The 20,718-nt window shown below is 44.7% G+C and overlaps 1 protein-coding gene across 6 annotated transcripts in view; it reads left to right on the top strand.

The window, feature by feature from the left end:
- Positions 1 to 20,718, top strand: part of LOC135389141 (ADAMTS-like protein 5) — a 41,234-nt gene that overhangs the window by 8,742 nt on the left and 11,774 nt on the right. For all 6 annotated transcript variants that reach the window (XM_064619153.1, XM_064619152.1, XM_064619151.1 and 3 more), the window contains exon 2: positions 19,710 to 19,777. In XM_064619153.1, the coding sequence (XP_064475223.1) occupies positions 19,710 to 19,777 (68 nt within the window). The remainder of the gene's footprint in view (positions 1 to 19,709; positions 19,778 to 20,718) is intronic.

Below are 20,718 nucleotides of genomic sequence, written 5' to 3'. Positions count from 1 at the left end.
GAACTCACTCATGAGGGCCCTCATGAGTGCCCCTCACCCTCACCTCACGCCTTTGAGGTGAGGGTGAGTGAGGGCAAGCCCGCGATCAGGCCATCCGTGAGTGCACTCATGAGGTCTTTACCCTCATGAGGTCTCCTGTGAGTGCACTCATGAGGTTTTGCCCCTCATGAGACCTCCTGTGAGTGCACTCATGAGGTCTGAGGGGCGCCAGGTCTGTGTGAGTGAAGTCACTGGTGAGGCCTGAGGGGTGTGAGGTCAGTATGAGTGCATTCAGAAATAAGGTTAAATGACGCTTACGAGACGTGGGCAAATTATGAAGGCACTAGTGATATGGTTCCAGCGATCCAGCGATCCAGCTACCGGCAGAGTGCACTTTAAAGGGCTGGTGTTCCCGTTTTTAGCAATTTCGTCTACGTCGCGCTGGGAACACAGCCAAGCGCCCTGAACTGACGGATTAATTGGTGATATGGTTCCATCGACCTACACGCAGAGTGCACTTTAAAGGGCTGGCGTGCCCGTTTTTAGCAGTTTCGTATATGTCGCGCTGAGAACAGAGCAAAGCGTCTTGGCTGACTGATTACTTGGTGACATGGTACCAGCCACCCAACTACCGGCATGGTGCACTTTAAAGGGCTGGTGTGCCCGTTTTTAGCAATTTCGTCTACGTCGCGCTGGGAACACACCCACGTGTCCTGAGTTGACTGATTACTTGGTGATATGGTTCCAGCGACCCAACTACAGGCATGGTGCACTTTAAGGGGCCCGAGTGCACGTTTTTAGCAATTTCGTCTACGTCGCGCTTGGAACACAACAAAGCCTCCTGAGCTGACTGATTATTTCATGATATGGTTCCAGCGACCCACCTACCGGCAGGGTGCACTTTAAAGGGCTGGTGTGCCCGTTTTTAGCAAACTAAGGAAATTCCACATGAAACCCTCATTCGCATATTTCTTTTATTTTTTTTATTGCCTAAATACCGCTTCGACCTCAAACTTTTTTAATGCAGTACATGGGTCCTCCCAAACAGTGGTGATGGTTTTAACTGATTCTTTGATTTTTAATTGATTAATTTTTAACTGATTCTTCTGATGATTTAACGGATTCTTAGGCAATTTGAGGCTTTGTATGTATTTGTCCCTTCTATGCTGTTACAGCCTCAGAACATCAGTACTCTCATGTACTCCCAAACAGAATAGATAATGTTTCTAGATTTCTGCATTTACACGCTACGAGAACAAAAATGCCGAACTTGGCAGTTCGCGAGTCTTTCACTCGGCAAAAGCCGTTCAACGGGTTACTCAGGCAAGGCGTGGATGCGGCTGCAATTAGTCTTATCCTTGTCCAAGAAAGTTCCTCTTGAAATTTTTGCTGTACGTTTAGTTGTAACCATTCCACAACCGCTCAAACGCACCACCTAGTGGCCGTGCCGCTTTGTGTTGAACAAAACTATTACGCATATAGCCATTATGGCGATCAGGAATTTTTTTCGCGGAAATCTGCATTCGCTATCCAAGAAATTGTTCAACAAACACGACGCTCTCTTATTGGAGAGAGCATTTTATTGTGGACGACAGCTGTGTACGCATTTTAGATGATTCGCATTCAATCGTCATAAATGTGCAACACGTGTGCTGTCTACGTATATTATACGCCCAGCCGGTGGGGAAAATGTGCCATTTATAACTGCCGCTGATAAAGCATTTCACTTTTCGGGCAGCCTTAGAACTCACGATGAAAGAAGGCTGACGACATCTGCTATCAACACGTTTTTTGAAGGCAACTCTTTTGCTACGAAAGTCGTCTTCAATAAACGTGTTGCTAGCCGTGAACGCCGTCCATCCGTTCTTTCACCATGTTTACTTTCCTTGGAAGTGGCTCTTTGTTCATATGGGGCACATTTCGAACGTCTGAATATAGTTAAGTGTAGTTAAAACCAGCTTCCGTGGCATAGTGGTTAGGATGGTCGCTTTCCACGGCGGGACTGGGAGGTGACACGGGTTCGAATCCTGTCACCTGCTGTGCTGTCTGAGGTTTTCCCTGGGTCTTCCGAAGACTGTCCAGACGAATGTCGGCACAGTTCCCCCTGAAGTCGGCCCAGGACGCACACTAACCTCCCCCACTCCTTCCTTCTGTCGTCTCTCCATCTGTCCACGTCTGTACGCCGCTCATAGCCACAGTTGCTTCGCGGCGCTAACGCGGAATTTAAAAAAATGAATAGTTAAAACGACATTTGCTTTCCTGCGCAGGGTTACTGCGCAGTTATCAATTTCCCTCACTCGAATAAATGTATTTTTCGAATAGAGGGTTTTCGTGCCCTTTATTTTAGCCTCCTGATACAATAATTCCCCTTTTCGAGAATATCTTTTCCAAATCTGGTTTGGATCATGACCATGAGTGTTCTTGTTAATAAGTGGAGTTTCGATTGGTCCGTCTGAACCGCTCTTAACACGCTTCCAAATGGACTCTAAAATTTTTTCCTCTCTACTCTTATTCCACGTCCTTGTTGGTGCGTCTGTAAGAGGCGACGGTGCCTGTCACACATTCCAGGCGACGTTCCAGGCGGCTGAAAAAGGTATGCCTAATAAACACAACCCTGTATGTTTGTTCGTCCGTGATGGCGTCCGCTTTTAGATGTTTTCTATCATCCTTTTGACTCGGCGCGGCACCTTTTTCGTCATGCATTTAGACATCCGTGACAGATTTATATTTATCTACAATATCTGCCATTATTGGTTTACTATGCCAGATATCTGGTGGATGAAGTTTCGCATACCTGAGTAGCCAGTCCCGAGTAGAGTTTTGGGACTAACATCTCCACTTTTTTAAATCAATCAATCGCGTACCGGATAACCCTCTAATCTTTTTTGAAAACTGTGTACATATTTGATTGGAATTTAATTTTCGTATCGCGCGTCCCTCCACAAAGCGATCCACGTCCTCTAAGGTCACATGTGCCAGGTATTGGGTTATGTCATGAATACTCTGCGTAGCTTGCTTTTATCCAGCGATATCGCAAAATAATAGATCATGCGTTGAGCTTTATTCCAAATCTTGGTGTCTGTGAACGGCATTAGTTACGGCAAAATTTTCGCTGAATAATATTTTAGGTGTTCGCCAAATGAGCCTTTTCGAGCAGCGTGGAAGAATGCGTTGCTTGGAGCCTTCGTCCTGTTTACCCGCAGAGAGCGAAAATAAGGTCCTACCCCGAAGAAACAAACATCGGCCCATATTGCGTCTATTTTTTGAATGGCGAAATTTTTGGCCGTTGTTCAAATAGCGCTTGGCTTTTACTCCTTTTATTCCACGCATGACGCTTGACAACTATAGACTCGGCGAGCAACACTCAAGCTGTTTGCGCTGCTTGCTCATGCAAAAATTTACACCGATTTCACAAACTCTCAAAACATGTCATCAAAGGAGCCGTGCTACGGAAGTATGAAGATGCAAACACGTTCCGAGTCAACCAAGGATAGTATTTGCGAAGATACTATTTGGTCCATTACTAGAACCCTGTGGTTGTGGTGAAAGGTTTAAAAACAATGTCACGTTCCCGACAACATAGTATTTCATAATAATAAAAAAAAAAGTTTGCGTAATCGGTTAGGACTTCTTTCTGCGTGCCAGTCAAATCAAATAGTTTTTGTACTCGAATTGATGGTCCCAACCTCCAATTTCCCCCACTGGTGAAAATGGTCCGCGACGCCTACCTAAGCATACTAAGAATTTTCCGTTTTTCGTTTCCGCTTCCATTACGCGTTTCCAGACAATTTTCGGTAGCGGTTTCGGTTCCCGTTTCATCGGGGGATTTTTGTTTCCGTTTCTGTTTTAGGTAAAGGTAACGAAAATAGCTTTGTTTCAGTTTCTATTTTCGTTTCCTGCGGAATTTGGGTATTACACGTTTCTCATTTCCGGTGACCTGACCCTGACTTTTACTCTTTCACTAACATTGAGGCTATTCCTCAGTGTTGCCCTCGGTAGCTTTGGTAGTGCTTTCTGCGCACGGTACAGTCGTCGACGCTTCTCTGTCGCAGGGCACTGGCAAGGCTACCGAGGGCAGCACTGAGAAATAGCCCAAACGTTCGTGGGCAAAGGTTATCGGTGCTCGAACGCCGTACGGACGCAACGGGTGTGCAACAATCGGTGCCAGGACAATCTTTGTTGGACAATCATGCAGGACATCCAGGACAATCCAGGACAATCCTGTTTTTGCTGAAATGCGTCGTCGACGTATGGTTAGCTATTAGCCTGCAACCAATGGAGCAAATGTTAGACAACGACCTCATCAGGGATGTAGCCAGGGGGTTAGAGGGTTGAAGCCCCTGAAATCGTGCCTTTGGTAGTGCATTTGGGAGAGGGAAAAGGGGTAAATCTTCCATCCCCCGTGTGAAGTCCCCATAGACCTCCTCCCCCCGAAATAGTTTTCTGGCTACCATCCTGGATCTCATAACCGGTTCTATCGCGTGTCTCAGCTACAAGACAGGTCGTTATCCGTGTGCTAAAACAATCTGCAATGACATATTTTAAAAATGCAATGAAAGCTACAGCTTCTTTAACGCAAGGTCATCTCCACATATTTTTTCTTTTTTTTGTCACATCACCGTCATCTAATGAGGACCATACTGAAAGTTTTACATTTGTTTGAGTGTGGCAAAAATGAAAGTGCTGCACGATGGGGGAAATATATTGAAAGGTACCTGTCAACCCGCTGGAAGGTTCATGGAGTGTATAATGTGGGGCTACCGAGCAATGACTCAATGGACCATGTTTTCTCAGTCGTGGCGATATAACGAACGAAAATACCTTGGTTCCGAACGCCAACGGACCTGAGCTGACTAGAGTCACTAAATAAGCTTCGCTTCAGAGTATCGACACTGAGGTCCAAGGGAGAGCACGAGAGCCATCTTGTTTCCGCTCATCCCTTAGCATCCCTTCCGCTCATCCCCGCTTAGCATCCCCAGTTGAGGATCAAAGACGGCTAACGTAATGCTCGCTCCGGAATAGAGAAGCGTGTATGATTGTTGTGCGATAATCCATGTATTATCCACCTGAGCGTCCCGAAGATGTCGAGGTGAGCTCAAGGCCGTCAACTGCTGCTTGTAAACGAAAGGAACATTTCACCCGCGCACGATAGATGGCATCGTGCGCTAACGTGCCCAATGCGCGTGCGCGTGGGTAGGGTAGCGCGGAAACAAGATGGCGCATGCTCGCTCTTGGAACTCAGTGTCGATACTCTGAAGCGTAGCTTATTTAGTGACTCTAGAGCTGACGCATGAGCAGCATTGCCTCACCACATGGAGAAGAAATTTCCCTTGTGTCTGGCATTACGTACTAAAAGGGTCCTTTTTCAATGTCAATATTCCGATCTTTCTGCTATGATAAGATTTCCCCAGCAATTCTAACATTGTACAGTTCTAATCATATTCTTTTTCCTGTCTTTAGTCTGGGACACTATATGGTCTGTCTTTTCATTAAATTCGCAATAAAGTTATATACAGCAGGCATATATGCGTCGAAATGGATGTAATAGAGTGTACAACTCAATTACAATTCTCATTTTGTACTTGTTAATTTAATTACGTTTGAAAACAAATTTTTACACGTCTGGCCACGATGTAAAACATTAGTAGAACGTTGTACCGTCGTGACGTCATTCCTGCAATCCACCTCGTTAAGCCTAATTAAAGTGGAGCCCCCATTGCGAACGTCTTTATTGCTGGGGATGGATACGATGACCCCGTCCTGCCGGTCACCCCCCTCTGAAGACGTACGTCATTCTGTCTAGCAACCTTGAGCAATCATTGTCTTTGCTGTCTGTCTGCATACGCACGTCAGCCACAGGATGGTTGTTGTGTTTTCCATCGGGGGAAGGCCAAGTCCAACATATGCTTGTCAACTGATCTGTTTATTGAGCGACTTTTCTCGTATAGTATTTTGACCCACTGGCAGAACAACTCGGCGTAGTCTGGTTACCATCCACTTCCATGTTGTGCATGCTGGCGTTCTCTGGTATGACAGCCATGTTCGCAGTGACAATGCTTCCGTTTAGGCAGGTTTCGAACAACATGTATACATTACACTCGGTTAGAGTTGTGTTGATCCTACTCATCAGTTCTTTCATTGTATGGTACTGGGTTTCGTCCTAAATGATGACGTATATTTAAGGTTTTATGCGACACTGTTATTAGCACAAGGGTGTCAGTGAACCGGTGCCCCTTGTTTCCTTTACTGAACATTCCGTCGTTATTTCTATGAGGTTTTTCTCGGTGCTTCCTTTTTATTGCCACATGAATTAACTCTTGCGCCCGCCTATACCTCAATGTCTCATGTAACAACCATCAATGTGAGTCTCCTGCATTTCGAAGCGTACGTGCAGTGCCGGATTTACGGTGCTGGGGGCTCATTTACACAGTAAGCACTGTACAAGGGTGTATGGTGGTCACATGGATGGAAGATGAGGTTTTTACTGCGCATTCCTTTTTTTTTTCTTTGCTTTTGCCGTACCACCCATTATTGTGGCTTTACTCAAAGGCCCATTGGAACGTACGAGTATACATTCGTTGGTTCGTCGTATTAATGTCCTCTTATCTAAAACACACATTCTCGAATAATCTCAATGCGGTATTTTGGCTATTTCAAACTACACAGCACGTGGAACATGGATTGGAACCCTCCGAGATTTTCCAACTGAAAAAAAGAAAAAGAAAGCGCAATTAGCTCGGTAAAATCAATTTGCCTTACAATGTCTCCTTCATTGCCGAGCAACGACAAGCTGTTGACCCCTGGAATATCCCTCCCCCCCCCCCCCCATGAAATTTCTGAGATTGCCGCCAATGGTGGTGCCGTAGTCGGTTTCGTTCAGAGTGGCAACGTCACGACTATCGCAGTTGGGGGATCGTGCATCCAGGGCAGACTTCACAGGGAACTGCACCGACACTTATCTTAAAGCGTCTGAGATCTATATATATTTTTGCTCTTGGTTTGTACTATCATCACTTCATCATCACAATATATATGTTGTTGTTGGTTGGTTGGTTGGTTTCAACTGCATATCATTTCTTAGTTAATCCTTTGAAAATTTGAAAATGTTCTTCACAAGCGTATTGTGTTGTGTTATTCTTTATTCATAGTGTTATTCTAAATTTATTTGCTAAGACTCTGAGAGAGTCGGTGGGGGAGGGCCTCATATAGTCCCAATTGCGAAATTAGCGATCTCGAAACAAAGAAACCCGTACACACGATAGTGAGTATACGTGCCATGCGGAGTAGCTCGTCTCTATATGTACGTGGAGTCAATTTTGTCCATTTCTTGTTTTTACAATCAATCAATCACGATATAACGCGCTTAAAAATCCGACATTACTGTTTATCTTTTCAGCTTCATCAGTTTTCGTGGTCGTTTTCGTGAATGAAAACCGCATTTTAACGGCCGTTAGGCTTAGCAAGGCGGCTTAACAAATCCGTTCTTTACACGGTAGTTTGTTTGGTAACGCGGATGATGTTGTTTGGACGTACAATCCTGTGAACATGGAATGAACGGAAGCCCCATCGTGGAGCCTCAATGCGGGCGTGACTGTTCACGGTTGCGGAGAATAAAGCTTCCTCTCAGATTTCCCCTCTCAGGTTTCTCCGGTTTCACTACCGGGCTCGATAAATAATACAGCAGCCATGTAGTCGGGTGTGCTGCTCTACATCTTCATTGGTGCCCCGATAATATTGGTGACTGGTGATCGCCTCCACAGCCGAGATGAAGGCTTCTGAAGGACGGGTTCACGTATAGATTCATATATGCGAGGTCCGTTATGCAACAACAATAACAATTATATTCTGACTATGAAGTGAGGCTTTCCAGTCTATAGGAGTGGAACGCTGCCCCATAGCTAGGGGGCCTAAATTAAGTGATGACAATGATGAGCCTTATGCAGAAGTATAGGGGCAAAGCAAATTTGAAACCAGGGTTAAACATCATCGTACGGTCATCGTCGCACATCTATACATCCAGTGTGACCTCATCTATAAAGTACCATCGTTGTGCCTATAGCAGATTTTTCCCGGCTTCCACCGGAGGACCTACCCTTGGTAAAGAATGATAAAAGCACGCTGTTTGCGCACGGTCCCCACCTGGCACACAGCTTTTGTCATACACTTTACCAACCCTAGCAATCATACAAGTTTCTGACCATAAATCTACGAACCATCAGATCCCTCTTCCTTGCTTCTGATGACTGAATCTGTATTTACTGGGATTATGTGGTAAAAATCTATATATCAAAATTCTATCACGTCCTGTCTTCTTTAGCAATTTATTTGTCTGTAACAATGATGGCTCTGAAGTAGTGAGGGGAGGTAACTGAAGTACCAAGTACTCATGTAGTACTTTAAGCACATTTCTGAGTACTTGTACTTTACTCTAGGTACATTTCAAATCGTGTACATGTACTTAAAGTACCTAGTTTCCGTAGTAACTTTCCATCAGGTACTCGGGCACCAAAACTGAACTCCAGACCAAAATCATAAAAAGTACCAAAAATTATTTTTGTTTTTAAATTTCACATCGAGGTAGAAAATGTATTGTTGAGAGGCTTGAAATGTTGACGAAGAGCCAGTGCTTTTATGCGTATGTCAAAGGAACTGAATGCAAAGACACGCACGCATTGACACTGCAACCAGCACCACGATGTCTTGTCATTTCAGTTCTCCCAATGCATGGTACTAGTGTTTTTTCGAAATATTGTTTCCTCCATTGACAATTAATAATCATTTTGTACCACAATGTATGAATGGACTATAACATGATGAAGTAAGGTAACAGACCGAAAGGCACTCATGCATGCTTTCCTATTTCATTTTATTTCACGTTTCTTTCTTCTTTTTTTCCAATCGATCACAGGAATTACTCTGCTACAGATCAGTCATATAAACATGAATATTTACATTGCGCTTCATTCTTTTTTACTTCCTGTATATTCTTTTTTTTAAACGTTGCATTTCTGAAAGCAGCAAGGAATGCTCTGAAATGTATAAGTGCGAGGCATTTTTCTGTTCCTTGTCTCAGGTTTTATCGTCGTTTTTTTGTATAACGTGCGTTGGCTTTTGCTCTTTTTGCCCCCTGAAGTTTCCTTGCACGTTGTACCCGAATATTATTAATTCCAGCGAGGTGCTTTATTCCGACACTCTCCTACATTTGCTACAGTCGCTACATGCAGTTCAACGGCAATGTGCAGTGTAAAGTCATTAGTGTAACGAGTTGGAGTTAAGTGATTTATTTGCTATTGGACTTAATTTGTAGAGCTAATTTATATTTTGTAGTTCGACAACCAGTTCCAAATTTTTCGTACACTCACACTACACTAGACCAGAACACTATACACTAGCCGGGTGATCACTCATCTTTGGTCAGTCAGTCGGCATAATACTGTTCTGCACAGCATGGCTGATTGCCTCCGTACATGGAACTGCAAATTATGCCATCTGAGTCAGTTGGTATTCACGGGTAAGCACTTGACGAGCTTCATAACACTAGCAAAGAATACTGTCTAAAGTTTTGATAGCAAAGCAAGTCATATAGTCACCAAACAGTGAAATGCAAAGATGGTGCATATTAAATTGGCCGTGCACTTGATGAGTACTTGAAGTACTTTTTACTTTAGTTGAAGTATGCAGTGGGGATATTTTGTACCGCACTTCAAGTACAAACGATACCAGGTACCTGGTACCTTACTTTAAGTACAATTTTGAGGTACATTGCTCATCATTGCCGTGAAGTATGTACTTTCTCCTTTTCAGACACAGCTGAGTTGTGATGTTAGAATTATTCGGGACAGGGGCACGTCAAGCTACATATAGTAGCTTCCCCCCCCCCTTTCCACTGTACATGATTGTCGTGTGAAATAAATACGCATCAGATTGTCCACACGGACGAATATTGCCCCGCGCACAAGACGTACGCTCGCCTTGAGTGCCTTGACCACCTGGTCGGGTTGGTGCAGACAATTTTGTGTATCACGCAAAAACGTAGCTGCTGGTTCACTTCTGTCATTTTCTGTTGACCAATAGCTATGTTTTTGCTTCGTGTTTAATTCTTTCGTTCTTGTTTCTTTTTTTTTTTTTGGGGGGGGGGGGGAATAGCAAGCCTCTAGTATGGTTAAACTTTCCCTTTGTTTTTCTTTCTTTTTTTCTTTTTTTTACTCCGTTAAACATATCCCCCCTCTCTCTCTCTGTTGTCCAACAGCGCTCGGTAAAGAGCGATTCTTCATCAAGATTTCTTCCCGACGATAACTTTCCGTGATTACTTTTCCGTGCCCGCGGGAAACATGCCCAAGCAGCACAATGTACTGAAAGTCGAGTGCAATAGGGGTGGACGGTACGTGTATTATCAATGTTCTTTAGTTTCAGGAGTCTGTTCAAGGCCTTCCGCCTACCCGTCCACCTTCCAAGCTGTGGCCCGGGCAACTGAATTAGTCTGAGAGAGAGAGGAAAAAAAAAAAAAAACTTTTGAGGTGATGGTACCGAGTTGTTTTGCCTGTCTGACATACCAGGTAGGATCATCTCTATGAGGAACTACGACGCTGACATTCGCTTTAGAATGTCAAGGAAAACAGACAAAAGCCGTGTTGTGCAGCCAGTGAACAGTAGTGTGCCCCGATTCGCGAATCATAACTGGCGCACTTGTTGAATGAAACGATTTTCTCGAGAACAAGTAAGATTTTTGCGACGTGTTCCTCCGTAAGCGAAAGAAAGAAGGTTTCCGCACGCAGAGGAAGGCATTCTTTCCTCTTTACGAAGGATCCCGCCCGAGATGTTCCGTCTATCTCGTGGAAACGCCTAAAAGCGGGGGGTCAAAGGTTGCCTTTGGTTTGTACTCCCCCACGACGTGTTTTCTCACCCTCTTTCTTTACGTTATTGCTGTACGTTGCCATAAAGTGGTGTCAGCTTATTTATTATACGCGGATTCGGTCCATTGAGTTTCTCGGAGGCTTCCTTATCACGCATGTTCCCACAGAGGGAGGTCTTGCATGCATATTCAATGAGCTCTTCCGTAGTAACGATGGCGCTGTTGAGCTGAGATCCTCTGACGGAACATTGCACACCACCAAGACAGCGCCTCTCCGTGTTATGAGCGATTCTCCTCTTACATAAAAAAAAGAACAGGTGGCTGCGTACCTGAGTCACTCCGTTATCGCTCTCTCCCGATATGAGGAGAGGGCGTAAGCCAGCTCCTTTGCATCGATCGGTCTCGGTGGAGGCGTGTCCGCCTACTGACCCCAAGGTTGCGGGTTCGAACCTGGCCGAGGACGCCAGCAACTTTGTGGCAGGGTACAAGTTGCTTGGACACGCCGTCTTCCGCTAGGGACGCTAATTAAATACTGCGTGCAGAGATTTCCGCAGACCGTCCAAAGTGACGTTGCTCGTGATTATACTTGTCCCGTAACGTATAAAGCCACGAATTATTATTATTAGCATCGATTAACGTGTGTCCGAACTGCTTTCCATCTTCATCGAATCTAGGTGATGGATAAAGACGCTCCCGCTTGAGCATTCTCTGTATGAGCGTGTCACGTTCTTTTTATTTCTTTTTGGCGTAAATATACTGACAGCCACTTGTGGCCAACAACAACAATAAATGATGACGATGAGATGGGGTGTTTCACCGCGTCGGTGCGGTACCCTACCCCATTCAAGGTGGAACATTATGTGAAGATGATGAAGAAAGGATGAAAATACGAGAACTAAAGCGTCTGGAGCAGTCCAGTGGACGACAGGCGGTATGTGAGGTCTGTGTACGGCGTCGGAAAACCATGTCCCATAATGTGATAAAAGTCGGTCGGAAGAAATCTGTCTATTCACAAAGGTTGGGGTTCGGTGACGCCAACGGGGGTTCTAAAATCAAACCTGCAATGTACTTTGACTAGCACTTACTTAGTAGCGGTACTCTAAAAGTAGCAACGTTGCCGCAATGTTGCGGTGTTTTACCTACTTTCTCAAACATGGCGGTGGCCTCAGAGCTATAACATGGTGACCTCAACGAAGCGGCACACCGCGTCAAATGAGAAGGTCGAGTCATCAAAGGCGTTGCTTGTGCAATCAGAGAGAGCTCATATTGCGTTTTGATGAATCCCTCGGATTCTTTGGCGGACGGAGGCCCCGGAAGTAGGGACTACGACTAAACGTTGTTTCTGGCGGTAAGGAATATTCTTTGCAGCATTCTGAAGGCGACCCATCTGAGTGAGACTCTACTCCTGGGCATCTCCTATAAGAAGAGCCATCGGCATGACGTCGGCAAATTGATAACGTCGGGATCAAGTGGGAAGAGAGCTTTCTAAATCAGGAACATTGCTACTGGCAACATGGGTATGAAATTGTCAACGATGCAAAAGTTGAGCTATCGTTCCCGCCTTTCCTTCTCTGATGCCAAAAGCAATTGTGCAGAGCTATACCGACCCTGCGTCGGACATCTTCTGGACGACAACTGTCTGTGTGTGGAACACTCCGTGACGTTTTGTGGTCCTTTGCGTGGGCCATCCAGCCTATGTTCGTGGGGCATCACCTCAACTGTCCTTACTGCAGCCAGTCTTATTCGGCTGCCATGTTCGTTTTGGAACCTGGTCAGGCGTTCTACACACACATGTTCCCAGTGCAGTTCAATCAACGACGCCCGGCCATTCGTGTTCTACTGACTGCTCGTTGCACAGCTGTGGCACACGCCTTTTTCTATTTTCGAGGAACTGTTCGTCTTCGGAGAGGAGGACGCATAGCTTCTCTTGTTGTTGTAAGCATAATCGGTTCACCTCCATGAATTTCATCCCGCCCATCCCATCTTTAATATTCCCGGGAATGACCGTAGTATACATTGTACATAATCTTTGGTGAGAAGTGCATATGTCGTACGAGTGTGTCTGAGCGAGTGTCGTCATAATGTTTAACAAATTTTCCTACAACAACAAATTCCGTTTTTACACGACATAAGATGTTCTGGTGGGCTTTGCTCGGAATATTTGTCGTTTTTGACCAAAAACCGGTCTCTTATTTTTCGGCTGATTTTCTTTTTTACGCGCTCTAAAACATGGCGTCGTGGCTAACGAAGACAAAAGTATGTACCATAATAAATGGCGTTGTTCATCTTCTATATAGCCGGCCGTCCGTAGAGGAATTCCAAACTTGCCTCGATTGATGTCATTAACTGCACACGAAGGTTTAGGAAGGTCGTTTGCCATCCACCTCTCATTTAACTTTTTCCCCCGCACGCCATCAAGGCTCCCTTACACACACAAACACACACACAAAAAAGCACCATTATCTACTGTCCATACAACGTCTATCGAAGGTGTCGATAAAATGTGCATAGAGATCCTAACTACTTGCAAAAAAATTTTGAATTGACATTCTATACAAAATTGGCCGTCCACATTCTATAGAAATTCTATTCAACTAGCAAATAGACATTCTATACAAAATGTATACATTTACTTTAGACAGTGCATATGTAGTTGACAGCAGGAATGTGTTCAAAGTAGCAAGAAATACTTAAGAATCGGTATTCGTCTGATTGAAATATCCATCAGAGCCAATAAACTATAAATAAACCACAGTTTTCGGTAGAAATAAGCCCCCTTTTTTATTTTTACCCTCTGCCACTACACATTTCATTTTCTCCTGCTGCTTTTCTATTTGGTGGGTTTCCCGGACTTCCAGTAACGGACAATGAGTTTTAGAAATGCAGAAAAAAAAAAGGTACCAGGACCCCTAGTTAAAACAAGCGCACGTAGAAAGGCAGTGACGCTTTCACTTCATCGCCATGTTGTTCCCAGGGGAAAATATACGATATAGTGCTTGTCCTAAGACTAAGAGCTTCCGCGAATCCGAGAGTCCTGCTCGCCTCTGAGCCAAATTGAAGGGTGAGATGTCCAAGACAAATTCAGTTACACATAGAAAGAACGGTGAAGTTTGCTTGGGGTATTATTTCACCATGAACATAACGTCTGTTGTTTTGGTTTGATGCATTCACTAGGTACATAAAAGTGACGCATGCGCAGTGCCACACATTCGCGCATTTACCTCTCTCACTCGCAATAAATGGTCCATGTATAGACATTGTGTATTTCTATACACATTCTACAGACACATGTATAGAATGCTCATGTATAGAAAGTAGAAAGCAGCACTGGTTAGAAAAAGCATAGCTTGTCAATAGGAATTCAATACGGTTTCTCTAGATTAAGTGGATAGGTACTAGATAGTCTATAAAATGAATAATTCTATAGAGAGGGAAAGCCAACTTTTGCAAGGGCTGTCCCGTCTGAAGCAGTCAAATAACTATCTTCGTGAAATACTATTTCATTTTGTCAAAAGTTTCTCGTTGTTGAGTACTATATAACTCGAGAAGCCTTCGCAATTACTAGACTGGTTCTTTGCGCTCGTCTCCGTCAGATTCAATACATGTTGAGCGCGAACTGAACTGCTGGTCGTTGAGATGGGCCTCCACTGGATCCAATTTTCACCAATTGAGGCGTGTGCTTCGGAGTGATCCAATTTTTCAACGTGCAACCATGTGAAGAAAAACTTAGTTCGCTCGTTTCTGATCATTTCGGTGTGTACGCAATTTACGGGGCACGCCACCGCGCTTATTGGATTCGGGTGTTCCGTGTTAGGCGATATATTAGAGGGGCCTCATTTTTTCCAGTAAAACTGAATTCCACCAGAATAATTTTCGTCTGGGTCTGGATATAAGTTTCTCTTTTTTATTTTTTTCGCTGACGTAGCAGAAATCGCAACTAACAATACTTCCAGGAGCACATTCAGCAACCGTTTGTTTAGAGTATCGCTCCTAGTCGATGAAAGTCATCGTCATTCAATAAACTTGTTGTTGTTCAGCGGTGGTGGTGGTGGTGATAGGGCTTGCCGTTGTCGGCCTCACGTATGTGGGCAACGTCATGACTGACGCCCTGGGGGAATGTGCGTCCTGGGCCGACTTCTAAGGGAACTGTGCCGACATGTCTGAAAGCGTCTGAGGAAAACCCAGGAAAAACCCCAGACACCACAGCCGGCACCGGGATTCGTTGTTGTTCAGCGTGGTGGTGGTGGTGGTGGGTGGTGAAAGGGCTTGCCGTTGTCGGCCTCGGTTGTTGTTCAGCAACCGTGCAACCAATGCAAGCGCGACCAATCAGGAAGACTTCGATGTGTCAGTTATTGCAGCGGCATTACGCGGGGCGATGAAATTATCACTGCCCAGTGGAAATTATAAAAAATTATGGAAGTCGCAACGGACTGAAGTCGAAATGAGCGGAACTCGTAGTACGATTTGACGAAAATGATGCTAATGTTTTTTCGCGCCATCTGGCGCGCTCGGTGACCACTACGACGTTCCAAGTTGCTCGCCGTATGAAAGGGACCTATTTTTGGTGCAACTTCGGTAGCGCGCAACTGTAGCGGGAACAGAGTTGCATCATATGAATCGACCCTAAGCAGAAAGCAGGCGTTGCATTTGCATCCTGGGAGATTGTCATCAGGAAGGGAGAACAGTTCATGTTTCGTTTTCGCTGACCTTGACAGCTCGTGAAAAAAGCCGTCGGAGGAGAAATGAAAACAGTTTGGAGACCTTCTCCATACCTTCTCCTTCTTAATAAGCAAGTTCCCGTATACTTCAAAGCGGCGCTAAGGGATTTTATTTGACGCGAATGAGCTTATTGGAAAGTGTCGAACAGAAAGCTTTGTGATTCGTCTAATAATTGGTGTGCAAAATATCAAACATCATCATTGCATGTCCGTGCTTCTGGACTGCAACAGTCTGCAGCACACAAAAGAACATAATATATGGATTAAAATTCGATTGAACGGTCTTACTGAAACGTGTTCTGATGCAGTGCTGAATTCTAGAGAATCTTCTTAATAACGATATTTCCCATGGTAGTGTTCATGATCAGATAAAATGTGATGTTTCCAGCAGGGATCGGAACTGTTATTTTTTTAATTTTTGGTTCGGTTCGGGTTCAGGCATGGTTCCTATCGGGTTCAGCTCCACAGAGGCGCGGAATATCGATTCGATTCAGGAAAGTGAATTTTGAGTGATTGCCATATGGGTCAAAAGCAAGCATATCCGTACGATTTTCAAATAACGCAAATATACTTTTGTTGTTGTTGTTGTTGCCGACACGGGTTCCCGAGTGGTTCACAGCGTGTTACAGATCTGCATTTCGGGTGTAACGTTACAGAAGCATATGCTGTACTCTCTACGTTCACTCATCGAATACAACCTGTTATGTACATATCTGGCGCAGGAATGGGTCGTTACTTTCATAGCTCAAAATGAAAACTTGGGGTTGCTGGACGACAAAATTGCGTGCAAGAAAGCATACAACAACCACAAGGAAGAAAAAAATAGATAACACACGACAAATGGCGTGTCTTGTCGTTCCTGACCACATATATTCGTGTGTTCAATCAGGCGCTACTTTTTCTCCTTTGGGAGCTAGAAATTTGACTCGCTACCCGATAAATGATAGGTGTTACCTTACCTGGTGAAATAATGCACCGCCCGACCTCAAAACTAAGACAACTGAATGAACGCAATAGCTGCGAGGAGGAAATACTTGGCGCACTTGGGTTGCAGTTTTGTTCAGTTTCGATTTCGAATTTGTTTCGCAACGCGGCTCAATCCGGTGTGTAAATCCTAGTTCCGATCTCCCACAACGCACATTGAACCGTTTCGCTAACCGGTAACCGCTATTCCTTATTTTTACGTTTATTTTTTTCAGTTCCGGTTCGGTTCAACGGGATATAAATCATTTGGTTCGGTTCATTTCCTGTTCAGTGAAAAATACGGGTTTTAGCGGTTTTAGGTTCCGATCCCTGGTCTCCAGACGGCATACACGCCGCCACGCGCCATTGCTTTGCGGTTCGCGACAAATCATATTTCCGCAGTAGAGCGCTATAAATTGCACACAACGCAGATTTTCCTATATTTCCGTATCGTACTGCGATATAACATCTGACGTAACAGTTAACAAAATAGCGGACGACTTTGGTCGCGAGCGTCGGACTGAACAACTTTATGGTGGCAGTTAACGCCTAAGGTTAAAACCAGGTACTGTTAAAAGTTAAGATGTTGCACATATCACGCTCTCTAACGAGGCTGTGATTCGCCCTCACGGATATCCCGAGATCAAATTCTCACTCGGCCAGGAGTTGATTCAGGAATTGAACACCCTTTCTTTTTTTTTTCTTTTTTTTTTTTTACTGGGTTGTCCGCTATGATACAGCTGCGTGGAATGAGGTTTTATTTTGTTTGGAAAATCATCTTTTTTCACCATCATGTTAGCGTCATAGAAGATGTTCCACGAGAGATTCTCAACCATTGTCCTCGTGATCAACTGTCCCATTTGTTGTTTCTCGGTGTGCGCAATAATGTAGCGTCCAATAAGCGCAAAGCCACGCTTTTGCTCCTTTTTCTGTAGACACAGCAGTAGATAACTCCCGGGTCTGCTCTATTGCTTTCACTTGGAATCTATCTCGTACTTGTTTTTATCCCGTTCGTTCCCCGGGTACTGATGGACCACCAAAGTCGTTGGACGATAAAGTCCTCCGGTCGTTTTTCTTCCGCTCCTGTCTATGCTTTTTACTTGTACATACAAACAATCGCTGATGCGTCCCTATTTTAGAGGCCCCGCTTCTTTTCTACCTCGAGTGTCTTCGTCGCATTATAAAACGACGTTAGACAAAAGCGCTATACAATTTACAACGACAGGTTCCCGATGGAAAGTAACACACAAACACGTCACAAGCTTCGAGTGCCTAAGAACGTGAAATATTGCAGTCTCCGAAAAAGCCAGACGGCGGCAGGAATATGAGACGATGCACCTCTTGATTGCCGGCAAAGTGCACTAACCATATACACTGAATTTTGTCTTCGTCTTTAACGCGCGCGAGACAACAACGATGCAAACATCCAGACGCATGCTACGTATATGTTAAGTAGTTACACCGCTGAATGGCATCAGATACTTCGTAGTTCATTTTTCCGTGTTCATAGACGACGCGAAGCCTTTCTGCATTTTCACGGAAAATGGTGCCCTTCATCACGGGCCCGGCTTACGACGACTTGCCTCATTCAACAAACAGATCAGCAAGTGCGCTTACATGCATGCCAGGGCCGGTATAGGCCGCAGAAAAAAATAAAAAATAGATAAATAAATAGCGTGGATTTTAAACGAAGGCGTTTGTAAACCGATACACAATTCAAAGTGTAGAAAACTGACACACTGATGAGTGAAGAAACTGGCGTGGATAGCCCAGATGGAGATGGACGCTTTCGCCTTTCCGTGGTCAGGTCGCACGTGTCAAGGCAGAACACGAACGAAGTCGTGTGCTTCTTCAAAAATACTTGCGTGAAATTGTGCAAAAATAATGAAATACTACGATATACACATACATGGCAGATGCTTTTAGCGATTGTTGGAGTAATCAATTAATAACACTCCAAGTGCCGGGAACAAGCATTTTATTTGAAGAGTCCCACACCGGCAGCGCAACAGGTTAAAAACAATATTAAAATTGACGTTTCGAGGCCTATACGGGCCTCATCCCCGGCGTCCACTTTTCACTTAAATAGTGGTGCATATCTATCCGGTAAGGGGGCCCGCAGAGGGACGTAGGTGTCCCGAATACTGTAAAGCCCTTTAATTTCGCGGCCCTAAATTTTCGCGAGCTCCTCAATCTCGGAGTTCCTCCTTCTTTGTTTTCAAATTTTCGCGTGCATGGATAATTTTCTCGATTCGCGAAATAAAAGGGGCTTACAGAATTTCAGACGTTAAAGCACATGTACTGCACAAAGCGCATTGTCGGGACGAAAGAGAATATTTCGCTCGACCTCTGGGTGTCACGCACAGAGTAGTATCTTCAAAGCACCTTTCGGTACAAGTTATTGAAAAAAGTGTTCAAGTTAGATTACCGGCCTTTGAAAGTATTTGGAGATACAACTCCTTTTACTGTACAAGCCTGTCTGATGGCCAGATAGACTTGAGACGCCGGCCTCAGTAGCTCAAACGTGTTGGCTTGCTGAGCTCGAGGTTGCGAGTTTGATGCGGGTCGAAGACGCTAGCACCGTGTGTCTGAGATTTCCAGAGCACGTCGAAAGAAACCCAGGTGGTCGAAATTATTCGCAGTCCTACCCTGCCGCAGGGCACGTGTAGCACGTCGCCACACGAATAGGCTAACACGCACCTTACGTGTAAATCAATTCCAATTACCTATTTACTGTTTCCGGCCCGGATAGGCTGAAGGTCGTGTGGTTTCAGCGCTCGACAAGTGTGTAGTTCTGTTTGTGTGTGTGGCTCATTGTGCTCTCAAGTGTGTAGTGACTAGTTTCGGCTCATTCGCGTACGAAAATTTGGCGAATCAAATCTCAAAGTACGTGCTCGTTTGAGGATTTTTAAAAAAGTGAGCGGGTTCAAATAATTCAGCCGTCTCGCATTTTCCCGAAAACACCTAACGAAAAAGTTCGTTAATAAATTTTACGTAATTAGTCTTCCAGTAGTTACATAAATCGTACCAGTGCTGCTCTTACGGTTTAAACCCCTCTGTTTCGCATGGACGATAAAAGAGATGGGTGTCGTAGAACCGCGCTTAAGGCTGAACGTATTGGATAGGTGGGTGACGTCGATGATGGTAGCGGAACAAAATCGGTCCAAACTAAATGGCTTTCTTTTTTGTCCTTGCAGACATGTGGCGTCGACTAACGTCCCTAATGATCTTGTCTTCCTTCGCCATGGGGCTACTTTTTCGTCTGGTAAGTATAACGGAGAAAAAGACCAACCGAACGTAAGAATGTTTCCGGGAAAACTCGGCTAACTTATATGCACACAAAATAACCAGTATAATGAAGCAGCGTATTTTACCGAGGACATTTCCCGGCGGGAACCATTGGAAGTATATACTGCCGTTAACGTCGCCGCCTACCTTCAAATAACTAATTAAACTACGTAATTCCGGCAAATTTCGTTCTCCGTAAATGTGTGCCTTGTTTGTATCATACACGAAACATCGTACAAACATTATAGGTGCGCGTTTGTTGTGGGAAACTTAAAGAAGTATTACCCACACTCCACGGACGTCGCGTTACAAGAGTTAGTCGGTGACACAGACGCGTTCTCGTAAAATGTTTTAGGAATCGCCGTAGAAGCTGATACGTACGCAATGCACCAAGTAACCCCCCAATTATAGAAGCACTCTTTATACGAGCACATGGAGCTCTCTCCACAGCCAATCAAATTTTATCTCCGAAGGGAGCACATATCATCTGCATGCGAGATGGGTGTCATATCGGCAGCAGCTTTTATTGCGACATGGGTCCCATTTGTCTCGTTAACGGTCGGCAGAATTTGGATGTCTCTCTGAACGATCGCACTCAAGGGCCAGGGCCTACATGCGAATATATAAGCGCCAACACGACAAAAGCAACCACCTACGTGGCGCAGAACAATTTCGGCGAGACTCTTCGCAGCACTCGGCCGCGCGTCAGTCCTTCGACTTTTTGTCGGGTTATGTCGGGTTGGATGGGTACATATTCGGCTGTTATCGGGTCATTTTGTCTTTCTGTCTAGCAAATAGCATGCGGCTTAAGGTGCACATATTGCTTAAACATACCTTCTTCGCGAATTAGTTACCAGCACCAAAAAGATATGCAGCGTTGCTTTTAAACTTTATAGATATCAAGACTGTACTTTAGGA

The sequence above is a fragment of the Ornithodoros turicata genome, chromosome 3 (genome assembly GCF_037126465.1).
Source record: "Ornithodoros turicata isolate Travis chromosome 3, ASM3712646v1, whole genome shotgun sequence".
Classification (NCBI taxonomy): domain Eukaryota; kingdom Metazoa; phylum Arthropoda; class Arachnida; order Ixodida; family Argasidae; genus Ornithodoros; species Ornithodoros turicata.
Note: the sequence above shows the minus strand (reverse complement) of the source record. Positions and strands in the feature narration are given on the sequence as shown.